At 40.2% G+C, this 23,098-nt stretch overlaps 1 protein-coding gene across 8 annotated transcripts in view; it reads right to left on the bottom strand.

Annotated features, from left to right (window-relative positions):
- Positions 1-23,098, bottom strand: part of ST18 (ST18 C2H2C-type zinc finger transcription factor) — a 438,484-nt gene that overhangs the window by 19,460 nt on the left and 395,926 nt on the right. For 5 of the 8 annotated variants that reach the window (XM_073583795.1, XM_073583796.1, XM_073583794.1 and 2 more), the window contains 3 exons: positions 12,722-12,943; positions 8,730-8,818; positions 1,997-2,103 (listed from right to left, as the gene is read on the bottom strand). In XM_073583795.1, the coding sequence (XP_073439896.1) occupies positions 1,997-2,103; positions 8,730-8,818; positions 12,722-12,943 (418 nt within the window). The remainder of the gene's footprint in view (positions 1-1,996; positions 2,104-8,729; positions 8,819-12,721; positions 12,944-23,098) is intronic. The other 3 variants (XR_012233808.1, XM_073583797.1, XM_073583793.1) reach the window with 2 other exon arrangements.

Raw genomic sequence — 23,098 nt, forward strand, 5'->3', positions numbered from 1 at the left:
ACTCCCATTGTATGTATATTTTTTATCTACTTTTATTGAGACAGACTGTCCTATGTAAGTCTGTGGGCATGTTTGACATATACAGCTCTGGCAAAAATTAAGAAACTGCCACATCAAATCCCTGTCATGGGCAGCCCGTTCTCCTGACCTGAAACTCATTGAAAACCTCTGGAATGTAATCAAGAGGATGATGGATAGTCACAAGCCATCAAACAAAGAAGAACTGCTTACATTTTTGCGCCAGAAGCAGTGTGAAAGGCTGGTGGCTGTTTTTATAAATCATGGTTATTCCACAAAATATTGATTTCTGAACTCTTCCTGAGTTAAACACTAGTAGTGTTGTTTCTAAATGATTATGAACTTGTTTTCTTAGCATTGTTTGAGGTCTGAAAGCACTGCGTTTTTTTATTTTGACCTTTTTTCTTTGTCAAGTAAAAAATACAAAATTTATTGCTTGGAAATTCGGAGACAAGTTGTCAGAAGTTTATAGACTAAAAGAATAATTTACATTTTACTCAAAAATATACCTATAAAGAGAAAAATCAGACAAACTGAACGTTTGAAAGTGGTCTCTTAATTTTTGCCAGAGCTGTATAAGAATAAACATAACTTTCCTGATAGTGTTCTACCATTGTTTAGCCCATCATTTTTCTCTATTGGGGTTTCTATTAGGCTGTGTGCCCACGTAAGCGTTTTTTTTGCATTTTTTTAAGCGTTTTTACAGGCAAAAACGCTTAAAAATCACTCAAAAGAAGCATCCCATTCATTTTAATGCATTTTGCACTTTTTGTGCATATTGATATGTTATTTTCCGCCAAAAAAACACTTGGCAGTAAAAAACGCAGCATGCTGATTAATTCTGCGGAAAAGTCTACGTTTTTAGCTATTTTCTATGTGTCTGGGGACGCGCGGAAAAAAACGCATGAAAAATGCGCGCTTTTGCACAAAAAATGGCGGAAATGACATTGTTATGCCATGTGAACACTGCAGCCAAACACCTTTGATCACATTTTCATTAGACATCTGAGTTACATCTGAGTTTCATCTGAGAGAAGTGTGAGCAAAGTAGCCGATCAGCGGCAGCTGATTGGCTGCAGTGCTCGTGTCATAGCACTGAGAGACTTGGCACTGACATCACTGGTTTGGCACTGGTGTGGGAGGAGAATATAAGTTTTTTATTTTACATGTGGGACTTTGTAGTGGACAATCCCTTTAACATTGCATTTGGATCCAATAGATGAACTAATAGGTGTATTTTCTAAAGTATGACGTTTGTTTTCTGAAATTTGGGCACAGATCCTCTTTAAGGAAAGGTCCTATTTTACGCCTTCACATTCACTTATATATTTTATTTCTTTTGTCTCTTTTCCCTGCTGCATTTCAGTAGCCATCATATTTTTGTTTTCCTATCCACAGAGCCTTGTAAGGACTTGACTTTTACCAACAGATTTGTATTTCTCAGTGGCACTATTTTGAGTTACATGTAATTTACTTATTGCCTGTATTTGGACCTGTTCATTTTTACAATTGTGTTTAGCTTTTATTGTCTCCATTTTAGGGTGGATAACACTTTTTGGGTGACTTAAATTTTTTTCCTTTTTCCAAAAAAACTGATCATTCTTTGACATGAAACTTTGTTATTATGGTGCAGAATAATTTATAGACAGATCAGATTGTTATAGTCACAGTAATAACATATGTGTATATTTTATGGTTTACTACTTTTACTTTTCAAAATGTTTTCTATTTTTTAGTATGAATTATTTTTTATTATTAAGCTTATCTTTTACATTTGTCTTTAAGCATCATCAGGAGACCTAAAGCTGCAATTACTTGACTGCATATGTAATGATATAGAATACTTAGTGTATCATGGGTACACAATTGTAAAGTGTATATTTTTAGCATATCTTTTTTTTTTTTTTTTTTTTATTTTTTAGTTAAACCGCAGGTTTCCAAGTTTATGCAGACAGAATTACTAAAAGTGTGTTCTAACCTGGGTTTGAAGTTTCATCATGTCAGCTTCTATCTTCAAATTTGATTCATTCAATTCTTTGATCTCTTCATCTAAATTCCTGATATCATCCCCATTCTCTATGCCTGCTGGTACATTAAAATATTTATATTTTATGAACAGTTATTTTCAAATCCTTTATTCTTAATATTATGAGAGGTGATGTGTGTGAGGTGCAAATGGATTATCTGCTATTACGGAACATGACGTGAATGAGACATGAGGTGTAAGTAATAGTCAGGATGTTCATTTGCTCTTGCACACAGCCTTAATATACTTGGGTGACTGAGTGGGTGCCGTTCAGGGTGTCATTTAAAATAAAGCTGTTTTCTGATTGTGACATAATCCCTTCTGTGTGGCCAAGACACATATAGTTCATACAGTGATCCCATTCAGCACTTGATGTCTGTGATAGAGATAGCAGATGGTAATCCAATAATAGTAGATTAGTAGATTGAGAAATGGGCATTGATGATATATAGGCCCATCTAAGTCGTATATGGTCTGTGAGGCCTTGAATCTTATTCATTGGCTACTGTACAGTATTTTTCTTTGTGTGTGTTCTGTCTGTTTGTCTTTTGCACGTGCACTTTATGTAGCCTTTTAACATTAAGAATAAAAATTATAATTTATATTTGCCTTGATATTTACTCAAATATGCTATACCTGATGTCTGTGATGGCTAATTTAAATTTTTTACGCAGTTAGTTGTCTGATGTTTATTAATACTAATAGTATATAAAAAAAAAAATAATAATAATATTATTAATATTGCATAAATGGTGAAATCTTCCCCTGGCTGCTTAGAATTAAAGGCACGGAAAGTGACATGATCAGCCAAAAATTGTTGCTTCTGTTCTGCCTCAGGATGAAGTTTTAATAAACTTGTTAGCATCTTACTGACACATTAAAACTGAGAAATATTAGATCTGACTTCTGGAAGGAAAATATTTCCTCCTCCCGTCATGAAGAATTACAGCCCTTTCTTAAACCCTTAATGACAGCCAGATGTAAAGAAAAGGAAGGCCCTTGCTGGGCTTTGTGCAGCACTGATGTTTTTCTATGGTCACTGATCTGCAGCTCTCAGGACCCCCAGAGTCCTGCAAGTACCGAGTCTCCGGTACAGAGTGATGGCTTTGACCAGCGACCTCATCAGGACCTGATAAATGTTTAACCCTTCTAAATTATGTTTCAAAAATGATGCTGATGTAAAGTAGACATGTGGTAAGTGTTATTTATTTACTATTTTGTGTGGTATAATGATCTGTTTTAAGGGCGTAAAAATAAAAAATGTGAAAATTGCGAAAGTTTTACCAAAATTTGGATTGTTTTCACAAATAAATGCAAAAAATATTGACCTAAATTTACCACTATCATGAACTGCAATATGTTCATGAAAAAACACTGGGACACATTGAAGTGCCCAGGGTTATTATCTTAAAGTGACACTAGTCATAATTGAAAATATTGGCCTGGTCAAGAAGGTGAAAACCGGCTCTGGCGCAAAAGGGTTAAACTACTTGTACATACAATGTACTGTGTTTTGATTTGTGACATTTTGCTGACATTGTCAGTCTGTCATCATATTTCATAATACAAACTGTCTACACTATTAAAGAACACCTACACTTTGTGTTCTAACATGTGACAGGCCTGTAGATCAGTTCAGAGGCAGGGTCCTGATACTACCCGATGATCACTCTAAACAACTGTCACATGTGCACTGGTCAGGAACTAGCAGCACACTCCATACATAGAGCGGTCTACAGGCTCATAGAAGTATTACCATTCTGTTTGTATTCATAAAGGGTGTTTTATAAGACCACACAGGTTCATACGTAGGTTTCCTAGGAGCCCATACACCACTGTGTGCACATGCTCAAGCAGAGTGCTTCTGCTTCCTGAGTTGGGCACATATGACAAGGTTTGGGGTTAACGGCAGCTGTTTTATGGCCGCTGACATCAAGCCAGCAGGTTAGTAATGGAGCGGAGTCTATAAGACACCCCCTTTAATAGCCCCATAGTTAGATTGTAAAGCATACACAGCAAGAATAAAGTCCTTAAAAAAATAAAATGGTACCACAACAAACCTGCCTAGAGAAGACTGCTCACCAACACTCTAAGCCCACACAAGGAGGACATTAATCAGAGAGGCAGCACAGAGACCGAATGTAACCATGAAGGAGTTGTAGAGTACCCAACCAGACACTTGAGTATCTGTCCATACGACCACAAAAAGAAATACACGTCATAGAGGTGGCCTTTATGGAAGAGTAGGAACAAAAAAGCCTTTACTTATCCACTAAATTTCAGGGCTCACTTTGAGTTTGCCAATATACATGTATCAGACTCCCCAAATGTATGAAGGAAGGTGCTGTCATCAGATGAGACCAAAATTGAACTTTTTGGCCACCAAGCTAAATGCTGTATGGAGCCAAACCAACACAGCTTATCACAATGAGAACACCTTCCCCACAGTGAAACATGGTGGTGGCAGCATCTTGCTGTTGGGATATTTTATGGCAGCAGAGACAACAAAAATAGTCTGAGTCAAGGGGAAAATGGATGATTTGAAATACAGGGATATTCTTGAGCAAAACCTGTTTTAGTCTGTCATAGTAACATAGTAACATAGCAAGGCCAAAAAAAGACATTTGTCCATCCAGTTCAGCATATATTTAATCAGAATATATCCCTAGATCTACGTCTTTCTAAAGAACCTAATAACTGTAAGATACAATATTGTTACGACCCAGGAAGACATCCAGGCCTCTCTTGAATCCCTCCACTGAGCTCACCATCACCACTTCCTCAGGCAAGGAATTCCAGATTCTCACTGCCCTAACTTAAAAGAATCCTCTTCTATGTTGGTGGAAAAACCTTCTCTCCTATAGATGCAGAGAATGCCCACTTGTGAATTTCACATTCCTTGGTGTAAACAGATCCTCGGAGAGATATTTGTATTGTCCCCTTATATACTTATACATGGTTATTAGATCGTCCCTCAGTCATCTTTTTTCTAGACTAAATAATCCTAATTTTGCTAATCTTTCTGGGTATTGTAGTTCCCCATCCCCTTTATTAATTTTGTCACCCTCCTTTGTACTCGCTCTAGTTGCATTATATCCTTCCTGAGCACTGGTGCCCAAAACTGTACACAGTACTCCATGTGTGGTCTAACCAGGAATTTGTACAGAGGCAGTATAATACTCTCATCATGTGTCTCCAGACCTCTTTTAATGCTCTAGGTAAGTTTATCAATGATTTGAGACTGGGAATGACATTCCAACAAGACAATTTTTAAGTCTTATATTTTTTAATTTAAATAATATGCCTACCAAATGCAACGTACAACTGTAGCCTGCATCTGGTACTATTGGCCAGAAGACTTGTACCGGCAATTCTGATGCTGTTACTTGCTCTACATCCTAACCCACATTCTTAGGCCTCATTCAGATGTCCAATTTTCCTGTACAAGTTTTATAAATGTTTTTCATGGACAGGACATGTACTACAGGGTGGGCCATTTATATGGATACACCTAAATAAAATGGGAATGGTTGGTGATATCAACTTCCTGTTTGTGGCAGATTAGTATATGGGAGGAAATAAACTTTTCAAGATGGGTGGTGATCATGGGGGGCCCATCCATTCCCATTTTATTTAGGTGTATCCATATACATTGCACACCCAGGTGTATCCATATAAATGGCCCACCCTATAGATATAATATATAATGCTGTTTACATGTCTGTTTTTTTTTTGTTGACAGTATGTTGTAAAAAAAAAAATCACTGAGACATGGCCATTTTTATTTGAGTCGTGGATTAAATTACCTATCTCGACACGTAGACTATGAGATAGCCTGTGCAATCCATGTGCTATATGTTTTTGACATTGAAATATATAGGAGAGGATATCCATTTTTTTTGCATATGTGAAAAACTGATGGTAAAAACTGTCACAATGACCTATCAATGATGACAATCTGATCCAAAACACTGAAAAAATGTTCAATTTTTCCAATCACATAAAAAAATGGGCATCTGAATGAGGCCTTAGTTGCAGATGATGTGACATAGGAGTTTCCTTTTATATTACCCTGTCCAATGTCATTCTTCAAAGGCCACACGTTTAGTATTTTGTCAGTATTTTATATCATCAGTATTTGGAAGTTAAAACCAGGAGTGGGTGAAAAATACAGAAGTGGTGACGTGTCTCTATTAGGCTACGACCACACTATCAGTATTTGTTCAGTATTTTTTCTCAGCATTTGTAAACCAAAACCAGGTGAGGAACAATCAGAGGACAAGGTGGAATAGAAACAAGTGCACCAATTCTGCATGTTTGACCCACTCGTGGTTTTGGCTTACAAATACTGACGTGAAATACTGACTAAATACTGGTAGTGTGGCCGTAGCCTTATACTTTACCTCTGATTGTTCCACATCTAATTTTGGCTTACAAATAGTGAGGTAAAAATATTGACCAAATACTGTTTTTGTGAATGTGACCTTAGAAAGTGTCAGTGTCTCCACCTCTATCCCTGTTTCACTATCAATTTCTTGTAATTAAATATGTTGTTTTCTTCACACACTTAGGCCATGTTCACAAGTTCAGTATTTGGTAAGTCTTTTGCCTCAGTGCTTGTAAGCCAAAACCAGGAGTGGGTGAGAAATACAGAAGTGGTGACGTGCTTCTATTATATTTCTCCTCTGATTGTTCCACTCCTGGTTTTGGCTTACAAATACTGATGTAAAATACTGACCCAATACTGAATGTGTGAACATAGCTTAATCCTCACAATAGGTACTATGTCTATGACAGAACTCTTCTATCCATGTTTTACCATAAAATTGCAGCAGCCTCTCCTGCTTGGACTTTTATAGTGGCTATGAACTATTGTGACCTCTGACAATAATCCCTCATAATTAACTTTGCTATGTGGTCTGCAAGGCATTATGGGCATGCTCGTCATGTTGTTTTCGAGGTGATATTATCTGATAGAAATAATCTGACTATAAGTTAGAAAATGTCTGCTGCTAAAGGAACAGTCTATGTATTTTTAATCATACTATGAACAGGGAGAAAGGAACAAAGTGACTAAATGGACTAGTCTTAGGGGTCAGGTTCTCTGCAGATTCTCTCCCACTCAGCTCTGTTTGACTGACAGGTCCTTCTCTCGACACCCAAGAACAAAGTATTGTGTGCTATTGTGCTATACTTGCTACTCTGTGATTGTCATTTTATGGAGACTCTGTGTCTTGCAAAGAGAACAAGTGCTATGGCAGATAGTCTGAGTTCTGTGGATGGTACTGGTGAAGGCAATAGTTTGCAATGTAGCAGGGCAAGAAGTATTCAGTGTATTTTCTACACCAATCCAAGGACAAATGACTTGGTGCCCTTGATTAACTGTTTATGCTATGCATGGATCATTGTGGCTAGAATTTTACTAAGGCAGTGATGGGCACTATAACTTGAGTTATGAGTACAGAATAACGTTAATGGGTTACTGGTCATTACAAAGTTTCAGGATTTGCAGTAAGGCACCTTAAGGACCAATTAGAGAGGCCAGTACTCAGGAATGACCGTTTCTAGAAATGCATTTTCCAGATTGTTGCCAGTCTAAAAATGCTGTCAATCTGCAGACGAATGTGGAATGAGCAAAATAATCCTTTGTTGAATTAGTTGATTTTTATGCAAGCTTAAAAAATCATTGTTCTTGGTAAGACATCGTCCTGTGTTAACAGAATGTGTGCCAATAACACCATTTACTTTCCGTACAGAACGATCATACCAACGATTGTTCTGTATACATAAAAGTGCGATGGGCCTGTTCAAACAAGTCACTAAGTAACCCCCAATCGACTTGCATGTATTTTAATACTTTTCTAACATCACTCTGTTACTACTATCTTAATAAGTCCCCAGTCTTAGAATAGATGATTAACTTGCAACCAACCAGAGTAGATATTTAGATTTTGATAGTCTATATACTATAAACACTTATAAATACTTATGAACACAAAATTGGTAAATATTAAAAGAACTCATGAAGCATAGCGCAAAGCTTAAAAGAATATGGAAAGGTTTCTTCTAATTTACATCTTAGCATCATTTTGTTTCATTCTGTGTAAAGCCTTAGGCAACGCTTTCAAGCATCCTGATGAAGAGCTAGATACGTATATGTCAGAATGTCAGAAACTTTATTGAAGAAAGGCAGTAAGGCTCTGTGCACACGTTGCGGATTTTGCTGCGGATCCGCAGCGCTTCTGGCCCTGCGAGTCCGCAGCAGAATCTGCTGCGTTGTACAGTACTATTTTACCCTATGTAAAATGGAAACCGCTGTGCACACGCAGCGGAATTTTCGGTGCGGTTTTGCTGCGGTTTCAAATCCGCAGAAAGAAATGACATGTCACTTCTTTTCTGCGGATTCTGCTGCGGTTTACCATCTCCTCCATTGTATAGGTGATAAACTGCAGGGCAAAACCGCAGGTAAACCGCAGGTCTTTTGACCTGAAATTTACCTGCGGATTTCTACAAATCCGCAGGGGGAAAATCTGCAGCTCCAAAAAATACGTGTGCACATAGCCTAAAAAATATATTTACGTGTTTTTGATTTCTTCAGCTTAGTGAAACCTTTTCATGAATCAATGAGTAGTATTTAGATGAGTGAAATAGATTTTGTAACGACGGGAGCACAGCATGTCCTTACCGCCACTTGTCTTTATTTTTACACTCATTAATTCCTCCGATGGTTTCGCTTTCTTTATGGCTTGTGCATTTAAAGGGCATCCAGATAAACTGTAAAATATACAGCAGATACATTAAGTCTAAGAGATCTATATAATAATGTGTCAAGTTTGTATTGTGAAATCTGGTGACAGATCTGCTTTACCTTGAGTACAGATGAGCATCCTCTCTCTAAAAAACTAGTTTTTGAGGTGAGGCCTATGTACACTAAATACTTTGTAAGAGGCAGATATGCGGAAGTGTTAGAGTTTGTTCAAAGAAATAGGTAATGTACATTAAGCTATAGATCCTGGAATTTCAGCCATATGAACGTATTTTAAATGGATTTGTAACAGTAGAAGCCAAAATTGTAGGCAAAACCCTAGGTTGGACCTGCTGACCAGTGTTACCAAAAGTTGGACGAATCTGGAGAGCTATGTCCATTGTTTTTATAAAATCGCTTTTTGATATGTTTTATGTTTTATTAGATATCTGTTACTAGATTTATGCCTTAGTCCTTGTGATCACATTTGAGGCTGCCTGTGTGACTAGGGTCCTATACAAGCCTTATTTGTCTGCATTTAGAATTCTAGACAACCACCCCCTCCATGATTGGTAGGTGTGTGAGTGGTTGTTTTGTCAGTATTTTTCCACCTATACTGTCTCTGCCTTTTATCATTGGGGCCCACAGCATTCTATAATGCATAAATATTTTGACCAGGTGTTAGTAAGTATGGCGTCCATTTTTTCCTGTTACCCTCATGAAAATGAAAAATTATTGGCTAAAGCAACATTTTTGTGTAAAAAAATTAGATTTTCTATTTTCACAGCTCAAGGTTCTAAGGTTCTATGAAGCACATGTGGTCCAAGTTTCTCACCACACCTCTAGATAAGTACCTTAATATAACAGGAATTTAACAAAAACATCTTTGTGCTCAGGCAAAATATATTCAATTGTTTTCATTATGATAATTTCTGATCAATCCTTTTATATGTTTTTATCCCTCATTTTGGAAGGTTGAATGATACTCTCTTGTTTTGAAACAGCAAATAATTTTGTGGTGACTTTAACCCCTTAATGACCCCATCTTTTTTCAGGTTTTGCATTTTCGTTTTTCGCTCCCCTTCTTCCCAGAGCCATTACTTTATTTTTCTGTCAATATGGACATGTGAGAGCTTATTTTTTGCGGGATGAGTTGTACTTTTGAACAAAATCATTGGTTTTAGCATGTCTTGTACTCAGAAAAGGGAAACAAATTCCAAGTTTGGTGAAATTGCAAAAAAAGGGCAATTCCACACTTTTTTTTGTTTGGCTTTTTTGCTAGGTTCACTAAATGCTAAAACTGACCTGCCATTATGATTCTCCAGGTCATTACGAGTTCATCAACACCAAACATGTCTAGGTTCTTTTTTATCTAAGTGGTGAAAAAAAATTCCAAAGTTTGCTAAAAAAAAAAAAATTGTGCCACTTTCCGATACCTGTAGCGTCTCCATTTTTCGTGATCTGGGGTTGGGTGAGGGATCATTTTGTGTGTGCCGAGCAGACATTTTTAATGATACCATTTATGTGCAGAACGATATTTTGATTGCCCGTTATTGAATTTTATTGCAATGTCGCGGCAACCAAAAAAACGTAATTCTGGCATTTTGATTTTTTTTCTCGCTACGCCGTTTAGCGATTAGGTTAGTCCTTTTTTTATTGATACATTTGGCAATTCTGAATGCAGCGATACCTAATATGTGTATGTGTGATTTTTTTTAATTGTTTTATTTTGGATTGGGTGAAAGGGGGGTGATTTAAATTTTTTTATTTTTTTCATATTTTTTAAAACATTTTTTTTAATTCTGGCATGCTTCAATAGCCTCCATGGGAGGCTAGAAGCATCCACAACTAGATCAGCTCTGCTACAGTACATATAGGCGATGAATAGCTCGCCTATATGTAGCAGAATTATAACATTGCTGTGAGTGCTGACCACCGGGTGGCGCTCATAGCAATGCCTCATCAACAACCATAGAGGTCTCGAGGAGACCTCTGGTTGTGATGGCAATGCATCACTGACCTCCGATCACGTGATGGGGTTCGGCGATACGCATATTTCAGGCCAGGCGGCCGGAAGTGCTGGTTAAATGCCGCTGTCAACGTTTGACAGCGGCGCTTAACTAGTTAATAGGCACGGGTGGTTCGCAATTCTACCTGTGCCTATTGCGGGCCTTGCTTTGATGCGGGCTCACCGCCGAAGCCCTCATCAAAGCGGAGTATCTGACCTCGGATTTACCACAGTATACCGTCTGAGGTCAGAAAGGGGTTAAAGTGGTTATCTAGAGACTTTTTTTCATTCATCTCATCATAAGAAAACAAGGCACTAATATATTTAAATGTATATATCAGTGTACTTTTCTTGTGGTTAATGACACACTAACATAGACTGTCTTTCCCTATTGGGTCTGTACATCATGATAGAAATAACCACAGTGTGATTGTGCCTTTCCTAAGTCAACCTCTTCTATTGCTCACTGCTCTATTAGCAAAAAAAGCTTTATGTTTTATTCAGGCATCTCTCATTTTTCTTGTACGTCACAAACGATCCGAGTTTCATCAGTGTTTTGGATCCAGTATTCATCAGTGTTTCATCAGTGTAGTTTTTATCATTAGTTTCATCAGTGATTTTTTTTTTGTTTTTATGAAAAATGAGTACAGTGAATAACAAAGCTTCTCCTATCCATTATAATGGTAATCAAGGACAGCACACAAACTGCACACTGATGCAATCCATGCCCTGTCTGTGATATTCACTGACCCATTGACTGTAAGGGTAATTTTGATACACTATAACTCCGATCTAAAACAGACATGTCTCTGTGATTATTTTGAAAATACTCAGTCCTCAAAAAAACCATAGACATGTAAATAGCACCATAGACTATAATGGGTACGAGTTGCATACATCAAAATCACAGACTGAACACATATAGTATTCACAGACGTCTGAATGAAACCTTAAGGCCCAGTCACACATAGCGATCTCGCTAGCAAGTTTTGTGACACAACAGCGTTCTCACCAGCGAGATCGCTGTGTGTGACAACGACCGGCCCCCCTGCCGGTATCGCTGATCGCTGCGGGAAAGCCCAGGACATTTCTTTGGTCGCTGGGCTCCCGCTGGCTGCCACGCATCGCTGTGTGTGACAGACGGGAGACCAGCGATCAGCTGGTAACTAATGTACACATCGGGTATCCAAGGGACGGGCGTCCCTTAGATACCCGATGTGTACGTTAGTTACCAGCTGCCTGCATCAGTGCGCTGGTAACTAACAGAACACAGCGATGCCGCGCACGCGGCGTCGCTGTGTTAATCGCTGGTGAAGCTGTCTGTTTGACAGCTCACCAGCGATCACATAGCGACTTACCAGCGATCCTGACACGTTGATATCGTTGTCGGGATCGCTGGTAAATCGTCATGTGTGACGGGGCCTTAACACCTCATGTGCTGACACTGGGAAATTGATTGTTAGAAGTAAGGAACTGGTGGAAAATCAGGGGGACAGAGGGAGAAAGGGGGTCCCTAAGACTTGTAACTGCTGAAAAATAAAGTATCATGTAAGAAGCGGAAGGCAAGGGCAGTGGTTGCTGTTATATTGGGGTTTTGGTGAGAAACATAAGTAAAAATATATTTTAATGACTAAAAGTCATAAGATCACATTTTGTTAATCACTTTAGGGATTTTTTTTGTTAGCTGCCAGACAACCTTTATAAGACCTACATGAACCTTGTGGCTAGTAAGTGCTAACAACGAAAAAATTACCTAAATGATTGTATCACATGTAAGAAATATCCATTATGTATTGTTCAAATTTCTTTTCACTAAATTCAACTCTTTAAGACCCAAAACTAAAGTTTTGTAGTACTTAGTTTTTCATGTATAACAATAACAGAGATATCAGATTAAAAACAACATAGAAAGTTTGCAAATTACCTTCTGTGCGTCACAAATACGTTGTTGACATGGCCAAGACCATTGCAGCCTGGAAGTGGGCAGTGTGGCAGCTCCTGCTTATTTTGCTTCCATAACAGCGTTGAGCCATTTAATGAACTCTCCTTTTGTCTTTTAGCAGCCAAAGGACAGCCAGAAGCACTTCGATGAGATGTGTATTTTCCAGATATGTGACCTTGACCATCACAGCCTACAACCGGACATCTGTGCAAAATATAATCATGATATGAGTATTATAATATGGCTGTTCACAAGATATTATTTTCACTGTTGCGCATGCATTAAGACCATCTTTTATTATGCTGTAATTACCAAACTTTCAAAAACTATGAAAAATGTATGTGCACAACCCCTTAGTGCAACAGCACATACATACTGTATGTGTGATTGTGTGTGGAAAGGAGTCAGGAGCTGAGCAAGTACCGGCATTATTAAATTGCCAGCATCTGTCTCTGACAGCTAAGCTCTGGCCACTGCTGCTACCTATTTAAATGCCACCCTCACGCACCCCATGACTTGATCGTTGGCACAAATGGATTGCTGTGACAGCCAGGAACCAGCTGCAGTCAATCATCACTACCATCATGGTACTCCTCTGAAACTCAGCTATGTGCTGAACTTCAAAGGAGACCACAACTTTCACTATGTGCCACAATGCTATGGTATTGCAGTATATAGTATATGCAATTGAATAATTGAAGCATCAAGTACTTTGTGAGGAATAAAAAATATAAAGAAAAATGTAAAAAGTTTTTAAAAATTAAAAAAAATTATAAAAGTTTGAATCACCCCCTTAAAAATAAATATAAATACCGGTAATAGTATCAATAATAATAAATATAATAATAATATTTGGTATTGCCACATTCATAATAGCCTTAAGCTACTTTCACACATCAGGTTTTCGGCGTCAGGCGCGATCCGGCGTCGTGCCGGAATGCCGGATCCGGCAAATGTTTTGTAAAACCTGAAGTGCCGGATCCGGTTTTCTGCCGGATCCGTCATGTTCTTGACAGACAAAACCGGATCCGTCTCATCCGGTTCATCCGTTTTTCTATCCGTTTTTTGACGGATTACGCCGGATCCGGTTTTTAAAATTGACCCTTGTGGCCTTCCGAACGGGATTGGCTACTGGAAAACTAGATATAGCATGTTCCTACAGCCCTTCTTTGACAGGTTGTAGAGAAGAAAGTGCAGGTTGGAGAGAAGAGCAAGTTACTGGCGAAGATGGATGTTGTCATTGGAAATATTACCACTAGAAGTTCTGTGACGGTTTCAGGGACAATTTTCCACTATACTTTATGTCACCTCAAGGCAGAGTACACTGGGATGACAGAGTGTGAAAGATTTGTGCCCTAAACTTGTGTACCTTCTGGACCAACAGTATATACCTTTGCCAACCAAAGTTGGCTATCTTGTCATGGTCTTACTATTTTTAGCTTTAGGCCACAGGTGTGTACCTGGTTGTGTTTTATGCAAAGTATTTCACCTTTTAACAAAAGTTGTGTACATTGTTAGGAAATCACCAACAATAAACACAACTTTTTAGGTGAAATACTTTGCTTCAAACACAACCAGGAACACAACTGTGGCAAAAAGCTAAAATTTACCCACAGTTATATACCTGGTTTTGAATACCTTTTTACCTTTGAAATACCCTGTATTTAACCTTTTTTTAAAACATAGTTCGCCGCAGAAAGAAATGACAGACAACCATTGTGAAACGATAATTTAACTTTTATTTAAATTTTTTTTTTTTTATGTTTTTAAAGTGCAAAAAACTTTTTTAATAAAGGTTTTAAACCCAATGGGCATTTTTATAACAACAAAAAAAGATTACAAATCTGTGTACTGTGGGGTGGAAATACTGCTGGAGGGGCTGCGGGACACTTCGACACTGGGTGTGTGGAGAGAGGACTGGGATCGTGGTGGGTAAGGAACAGTTAGAGGTGAAGGTGTGGAAAAAGCTACAGAATGGGTGGACATGTGGGAAGCAGAAGAGGTGGTGGGCGGTGGAGTGGAGGGTTGGGCAGGGACTGTAGGAGCAGATGATGTTGATGGAAAGTTGTGTGGGGAAGGAGTTTGGTACGGGGAAGGAGTTTGGTACGGGGAAGGAGTTTGATACGGGGCAGGTTGCTGGAAGAGGGGAGATGACTGGTACTGGGGAGGTTGCTGGTACTGGTGAGGTTGCTGGTATGTAATAGGAGGGGGAGGATGGAAAGTGGCTGGAGGGGGTGCAGATGTAATAGGAGGGGGAGGATGGAAAGTGGCTGGAGGGGGTGCAGATGTAATAGGAGGGGGAGGATGGAAAGTGGCTGGAGGGGGTGCAGGTGGAGGAACTACAGTGGTGGGAGGTGGAGGTTGGGAGGTAACCTGCTGTAGAGCACCGTGGCACGAATGCATTACATGCATCTGCTGGGTAGGAGATAGTGTTGCCATGCGCTCCACAACAGACCTGAAAAAGGTGTGGTTTGGCGAAGATCTTGCTTCTGAATGCATGGTTTGCAGAAGTGTCTTCACCTCCAGAATGCTGGAGTTGATCTGCTGAAAGCCTGCGGAGATTTGCTCTGACAAGACTTTGAGACAGTTCTGGAAACATGCATTCAGATGCAATAACTCTTGCGCATAACTCTTTTCCTGACCCCTCTCCCGCTGCCGCCCAGTACCCGCAGGTGTACTAGAGGCGGCAGGGGCAGAAGGGTGGGGTAAAGGGAAAGCGATCTCCTCACCAGCAGCTTCATGTAATGTAGACGGCCACGATGCTCCTGTGCTGGTGGATGGGACAGATGGGTCGAATGTGTGGGAAGGCTGGGAAGGTGCAGATGTACCGGGGCGGTCGAAGTGTCCCTCGGTGCCGGTCTCCTCAGGGATCGCCTCAGAAGGGTCCAATCGTGCAGGCTCCCGAGTGCTGCTCACCGTGCTGTGTAATAAAGAGAAAAAAAAACAATTAAAATACTGACATGGTATGGCCCTGGCTGAAAAAAAAAAGTTACATCTAACAGTTTTTTCACATGTGGTGTGTAATATTTACCTTCTGGTGAGCATTGTTTCCCAGAGGAACGACAGGGCTTGTGCGTACTTGTACTTGCTCCTGCGTCCTCCAGATCCACTCGGGGCCCGCATCTCTTTATTGAACTCCTTCTTGAAACGATCCCTCACAGACCACCACCGATTCACAATTCTGTTCCCTGAAACGAGAAAGGAGTGGTTAGTATACAACATCAGTGTTTCACAAACTCCAGTCCTCATGGTCCCCAGGGGTCATGTTTTCAGGATTTCCATAGTAAATAGAAATCCTGAACACATGATCCGTGGGGACCACGAGGACTGTAGTTCGGGAAACACTGGTTACATCAAGCAACCGTTACTGTATATACTTACGCTCTTTAATCTGGGCCCGAACTTCGAGGTCCTCCCAGCGGCCCACAAGGAGAGAACAGATTTCCTCCCAGAGTCGTCGGGTAATGATCAGGTCAGCGTGGCGGCGGTCAGCCATATTCCAGAGCGGCTCCCTTTCTCTGACGAGATCGATGAGGCGGTCCACATCAATCCCTCCATCCTCACCGTCAGAGTCGGGAGCACGCTGTGAAGGCTGTTAAAGAAAAAGACAAAAATAACATAATTAGCCTCCACAAAAGAAATGAAATAAAAAGTGCAAAAAAACAAAGCAAAAATATTTATACTTACACGCTGGTGACCGCCGCGTTGCTGTCGCCGACGACCCTGGGAGGCACTGCGAGGACCTCTTGGCCGAGCACCAGATTGGGAAGACTAGAGAAGAAAACAAAAAATGTTATGTCTTTGGATGTAGGCATTTGTTTGCTGTGTGTGGTCTGCAGAACATTGTTTTCTATGTGTTGTGTGTAGTGTGATGTTGTGTTTCTGCGTTTGATGCAAAAAACTTACCAATTGTGAGCCCACTCCAGGTGTCTGTCCACCCCTTCCTTCTTCTTCTGGGAGCTCCTCTTCATCTTGTGATTCCTGTTTTGAAATAAAAGGCAATGAATAGACATATATTACAGAGATGATGGATTTTGGAAATAAAAACTTACCGTCAAACGCTGACGATGCGAGGGAGGGCTCCCAGAAGAAGATGTGCTGTCCTGTTGATGGCCAGACTCCATGGCTGTGGGTATTGCTGCTGCCAGTGATGCCATTTCTGCTGCTGCTGCTGCTGCATCTGTTTGGCGGCTGTTGAATAAAGAGAAACAAAGGGCCAATGAATATCTTGATATTCCATGGCCCTAGTTTGGAGGAATGGGGGATTTGATAATTACCGTCTCTCATCTGCTTCTGGACTCCCCTCCCGTTCAGCATGCTGCTCCATTTGGGGTGGTGCTGATGGTGCTGCTGCTGCAGATGTCTGCTGCCTTCTCGTGCGCCTGGTTGCTGTCTTGGGTGGCATGTTGGGTGTGGCTGTGGGTCCCACTGTCTTGCTTTTATATATGTCTTGTGGGCAGAGCTACTGAGCATGCTCAGACCAAAAAAACCTGATCCGACCACCGGATCCGGCTTTCGCAGGATCCGGCGCATTGCGGCGCTCATAGGCTTTCATTGTGTGGAAAAGCCGGACGCGCCGGATCCGGCGGGTACGGCTTTTTCGCCGGAGACAAAAAACGTTACAGTAGACGTTTTTTCCAGACGCCGGATCGCGACACATTGCGACACATTGCCGGATCTGGCGAAAACCGGATGAAACGCATGGCCATCCGGCGCAAATGCAAGTCAATGGGGGGGAAACCGGATCCGGCATTGCATTTCGCCGGATCCGGTTTCTGTCAAAAGCGCCGGATCGCGCCTGAAGGCGAAAACCTGATGTGTGAAAGAGGCCTTATCTATCAAAATATAGAATTAATTAACCAAATCGATAAACGTCGTGGCAAGTAAAAAAAGTTAAAACATTAGTATAGGGTTTTTTCGGTCACCTTATCTCCTTACAAAATGCAATACAAACAGATCAAAATGTTATGTATACCCCGAATTCATATCACTAATATCATCAGCTTGTATTAAAAAAACAAGCCTCAATCGATGAAAACTATAAATGCTACCAGCCACAGAAAATGGCGACACAAGCTGAAAAGATCTATAAAATTTTGGTATCACTGTAATTGTACTAAGGCCGGAGTCACACTAGAGAGAAATACAGACGAGTGGTATGTGAGAAAAAATCACATAGCACTTGGACCAATGTTAACCTATGGGGCAGCTCCCATCATCCGTTTTTTTTGCCCGTATTATACGTGAGGGTGAAATCGCAGCATGCTGCGATTTTCACCCTATTACAGCCGAGACTCGCCAATGCAAGTCTATGGCTGCGAGAAAAATACGGATTACACACGGACCATGCATGTGACACACCGGTGTCCTTTAGAAAAGCTGGCAATTCAGTGCACTATAGTGTAAAATCACACTGACATGTTAAAATAGGATAGTTAGATTACATGTATACACATAGTATAGGTATATATATATATATATGTCATATATATGTCATTGACACACACACACATATATATATATTTATATTTCATTGAGATATAGATAACAGAATAGATGAAAAATCAATTGTCGGCATTTGTAAAATCATTACAGAACCCGGCAGGATGTGAGACATGGTTTACATGCAGTAAACCACTGCATATCTGCTAGATTTATATATGTCCCTCGCTAATAATGTTAGTAGTGTCTGTGTGTAAAATTTTGGAGCTGTAAGTGTTAAATTAAAGGATTAATTCGCGGAAAAAACTGGCATGGGCTCACGCTCAATTTTATCTGCCAGAGAGGGCAAGCCAGTGACTGAGGGAAGAAATTAATAGCCTAGAGAGGGACCATTGTTTTTGGGCCGTCGCTGGCTAAAAAAAATCTGCCCCCAGCCACGCCAGAAAAGGTGCATCTGTAAGATGCGCCAATTCCGGCACTTAACTGCTCTCTTCCCATTACCCTGTAGCGGGTGGCATATGGAGTAATATGGGGTAAATGTCACCTTGCTATTGTATCAGCTACTCTGCTATCTACCTCTGTATGAAATATAAATATATATATTTGTCTCGCTGACATACAGTATATATATATATATATATATATTATATAGACTGTATATATGTTTTCACAAATATTTGAGGCTATGGACCCATTATATGTCCATCTTGCGAGCCGGCGAGAAAATCTCACTATACAGGTGCCACATGGATGCCATACGGATGTCACACGGATACTTTGATGTGAGGAAATCGCATCCTCGCATTGCACACGGATGACACAGATGACATACGGATCACTGTTCATGAAACATTTGTGTGATTCTCGTCTGTGAAAAATGGACCGATTTTTTTATACGTCTATTGTGACTCCGGCCTAACTTGAAGAATGATTTTTCAGAGGGAATTTTACCATAGAATGTACACCATAAAAATAAAACCCAGAAAACTATGGCAGAATTATTATTTTTTTATTCAAATTGTACCATACTTGGAATTTTGTTTCTCATTTTCCAGTATATTGAATATTAAAACAATGGTGTCTTTCAAGACAACAATTTGTCATAAAAAAGCAAGTCCTTATATGGTTAAATTAGATGGAAAAATAAAAAAGTTATGGCTCTTCTAAGAAGGTGAGGAAAAAATAAAAATTCACAAAAATTATAGCTAACTGTTAACGAATGAGATAAAGGAAGTTTCAAAATGGCCAAGTTATGTTTGATGACCTAAGTATTTCTAGTTAGATTTCATTACTGCAGAAAACTGTCAGACCTGTAGTAGGGTTTAGATACAAGGCGAGTCGAGATTGAAGGGGTATTCCACTTGTTTGTATATACAGTGGTTCGGAAAGTATTCAGACCCCTTTAAATTTTTCACTCTTTGTTTCATTGCAGCCATTTGGTAAATTCAAAAAATTTCATTTTTTTCTCATTATAATGTACACTCTGCACCCCATCTTGATTAAAAAAAACAGAAATGTAGAAATTTTTGCAAATTTATTAAGAAAGAAAAACTGAAATATCACATGGGCATAAGTATTCTTTTTAATATATCTATTAATGACCTTGTAGGGGGCATAGAGAGTAGAATTTCAATATTTGCTGATGACACTAAACTCTGCAGGGTAATCAATACAGAGGTGGACAATTTTATATTACAGGAGGATTTATGTAAACTAGAAGCTTGGGCTGATAAATGGCAAATGAGCTTTAATGGGGATAAATGTAAGGTCATGCACTTGGGTAGAAAAAACAAGATGTATAGTTATGTGCTTAATTGTAAAACAGTGGGCAAAACTGTCACTGAAAAAGACCTGGGTGTATGGGTGGACGACAAACTCACATTTAGTGGCCAGTGTCAGGCAGCTGCTGCAAAGGCAAATAAAATAATGGGATGCATTAAAAGAGGCATAGATGCTCATGAGGAGAACATAATTTTACCTCTATATAAGTCACTAGTGCAACCACACTTAGAATACTGTGTACAGTTCTGGTCTCTGGTGTATAAGAAAGACATAACTGAACTGGAGCGGGTGCAGAGAAAAGCGACCAAGGTTATTAAGGATCTGGGGGTCTACAATACCGAGACAGGTTATTACACTTGTGGTCATTTAGTTTGGAAAAACGAAAGCTAAGGGGTGATCTTATTACAATGTATAAATATATGCGGGGACAGTACAAAGACCTTTCTAATGATCTTTTTCTCTTAGACCTGTGACGGGGACAAGGGGGCATCCTCTACGTCTGGAGGAAAGAAGGTTTAATCATAATCACAAATGCAGATTCTTTACTGTAAGAGCAGTGGAACTCTCTACAGTATGATGTTGTAATGAGTGACTCCCTACTAAAATTTAAGAAGGGCCTTGATACCTTTCTTGAAAAGTATAATGTTACAGGGTATATACACTAGATTCCTTGATAGGGCTTTGATCCAGGGAACTAGTCTGATTGCCGTATGTGGAGTCGGGAAGGCATTTGTTTCCCCAATGTGGAGCTTATTGTTTGCCGTATGGTTTTTTTGCCTTCCTCTGGATCAACATGTTAGGCTATGGGTTGAAATAGATAGACTTAAAGTCTCCCTTCAACCTTAAATACTATGTTACTACTTTATGTATTGTTGGTGGGGGTCTGACTGCTGGGACCAGCATCGATAGGTACAATAGTACTGATGAAAATAAGCAACTTTGTAATATACAGCTCTGGCAAAAATTAAGAGACCACTTTCAAATGTTCAGTTTGTCTGACTTTTCTCTTTATAGGTATAATTTTGAGTAAAATGTAAATTGTTCTTTTAGTCTACAAACGTCTGACAACATGTCTCTGAATTTCCAAGCAATACATTTTGGGGTTTTTTTTCTGAAAAGGAGGAATGATCAAAATTAAAAAAAAAACAGTGCTTTCAGACCTCAAATAATGCAAAGAAAACAAGTTCATAATCATTTAGAAACAACAATACAAATGTTCTAACTCAGGAAGAGTTCAGAAATGAATATTTTGTGGAATAAAGATGATTTTTAAAAATATCTTTCATGCGCCTTGACATGCTTGCCATCAATCTTTCACACTGCTTCTCGTGCAAAAATTTGAGTAGTTCTTCTTTGTTTGATGGCTTGTGACTAACCATCTTCCTCTTGATTATATTCCAGAGGTTTTCAATGGGATTAAGGTCTGGAGATTGGGCTGCTCATGACAGGGTTTTGATGTGGTGGTTTCTTAATTTTTGCCAGAGCTGTATCTTATCAATAGAGAGGGGCTGACACCTGGATGTTTGGGTCCGGCGGGTTCGGCCGAACAGTTACAAAAAGTTTGCGTTCGAGTACCAGAACAGTACCCGGACCTGAACCCGGACTCCATTCATTTGCATGATAGCGTGGCAAACACCCCTTCTGATCAGTGGTGCACAGTTTTTTGCACTTCAGAGAAGGACAGATGGAGTCCAGAATAATTCTGCTGCCTCTTTATAGTGAATGGTTCCCTCAGGGGTTTCATCTGTCACGTGACTCAGAGATTTAGATGGAAACTCCAAAGTAAGTGCTCAGCGTATAGCGCCAGATAAATGTGATCCCAAACATTATGTAAAATGTGCCCAATAAAAGCTTCAACTCAATCCACAAAAAAAAGCAAGTCCCCACTCAGATCTGTCATCAGAAGTATAGGGGGCATCCACGTTACTGATAGTGCAAAGGCTCTGGAAAACTAAATGGCTACTCGCTCCCCAAAAGAAATTCAGCAAATTCTCCGCTCCCAAATCCAAATGCCCCCTCCCTTCTGAGCCTCAGTGTGCCTAAACAATATTTAGCGCCCACATGATTGACATTTCTGTAGTGATGGGAGCTTGCCTAATTAACAGATGTGTGTGTTAGGCGCCGGGATTCTCCGGCTGCATGGGGTAGTTTCCCACTACACTGGAGGACTTAATATCGGTGTCCACTCGCATCGATCTTCAGCACGTTGAGCAAAGATTGGAGCAATCCCAGTGTAGACAAGGGATTCGGTTGGTCCCAAGTTTTACCAATCCTTTGGAGTCCCTGGCTCAGACGAGCGAGCCAGTGGAGGCCATGGAGGTATCTAGAGCAGAACCTAGGTCCCGTTCCGTTCGTCCATGCTCGACCTGCTTTGCAGGCAGGCAGGTCATTATCAAGTGTCCCAGGCAGCAGGGAAACAACCATGTCCAGTGGCTATCGGAGGAGGCTCACTAGACACGGCAGCTGTGTCCTCCAAATTAACCTTCAAGGTGACTCTGTCTTAAGGGTCGACCACTCACATTACTGAGGCTTGTGTGGATTCCAGGGCTGAGGGCAATTTTCTGTCTTCCACCTTTAACAGACAGCATGCAATACCCCTACTGATGCTCCCAAAGCCAGTCACCATCCGGGTGGTTAATGGGTCCACTCTATCTTCCCCAATCACTCTTCAAACCATTCCTCTTACACTCATAATCTCTCCAAAACATCAGGAGATAATTTCCTTGTTGGTCATCCCTAAGGGTATTGATGAGGTACTGTTAGGCATACCTTGGTTGCCCCACCATTTGCCTCACATAGATTGGGCTACTGGGGGCATACTGGGATGGAATAGGTCATGTGAGGAACAGTGTCTTAGGGCCCAAGTTCTGGTTGGGTCATCTGAGGTCACTTCAGATCTAACCTCTCTTCCTAAGCACTACTGGCAATATGCTGACGTGTCCTCTAAGAAGGACGCAGATACTCTTCCTCCCCATCGCCCTTATGATTGTCCTATAGACCTCATCCCAGGGGCAGAGCCTCCTTGTGGGCGTGTCTACCTTTTGTCTCTCCTAGATACCGAGGCCATGTCAGAGTACATCAAGGAGAATCTGGCTTTATTAGGAATTCAGTGTCTCCCGCTGGGGCCGGTTCTTC

The sequence above is a fragment of the Dendrobates tinctorius genome, unplaced genomic scaffold (genome assembly GCF_039654945.1).
Source record: "Dendrobates tinctorius isolate UK_male_01 unplaced genomic scaffold, ASM3965494v1 ptg000081l, whole genome shotgun sequence".
Lineage (NCBI taxonomy): Eukaryota > Metazoa > Chordata > Amphibia > Anura > Dendrobatidae > Dendrobates > Dendrobates tinctorius.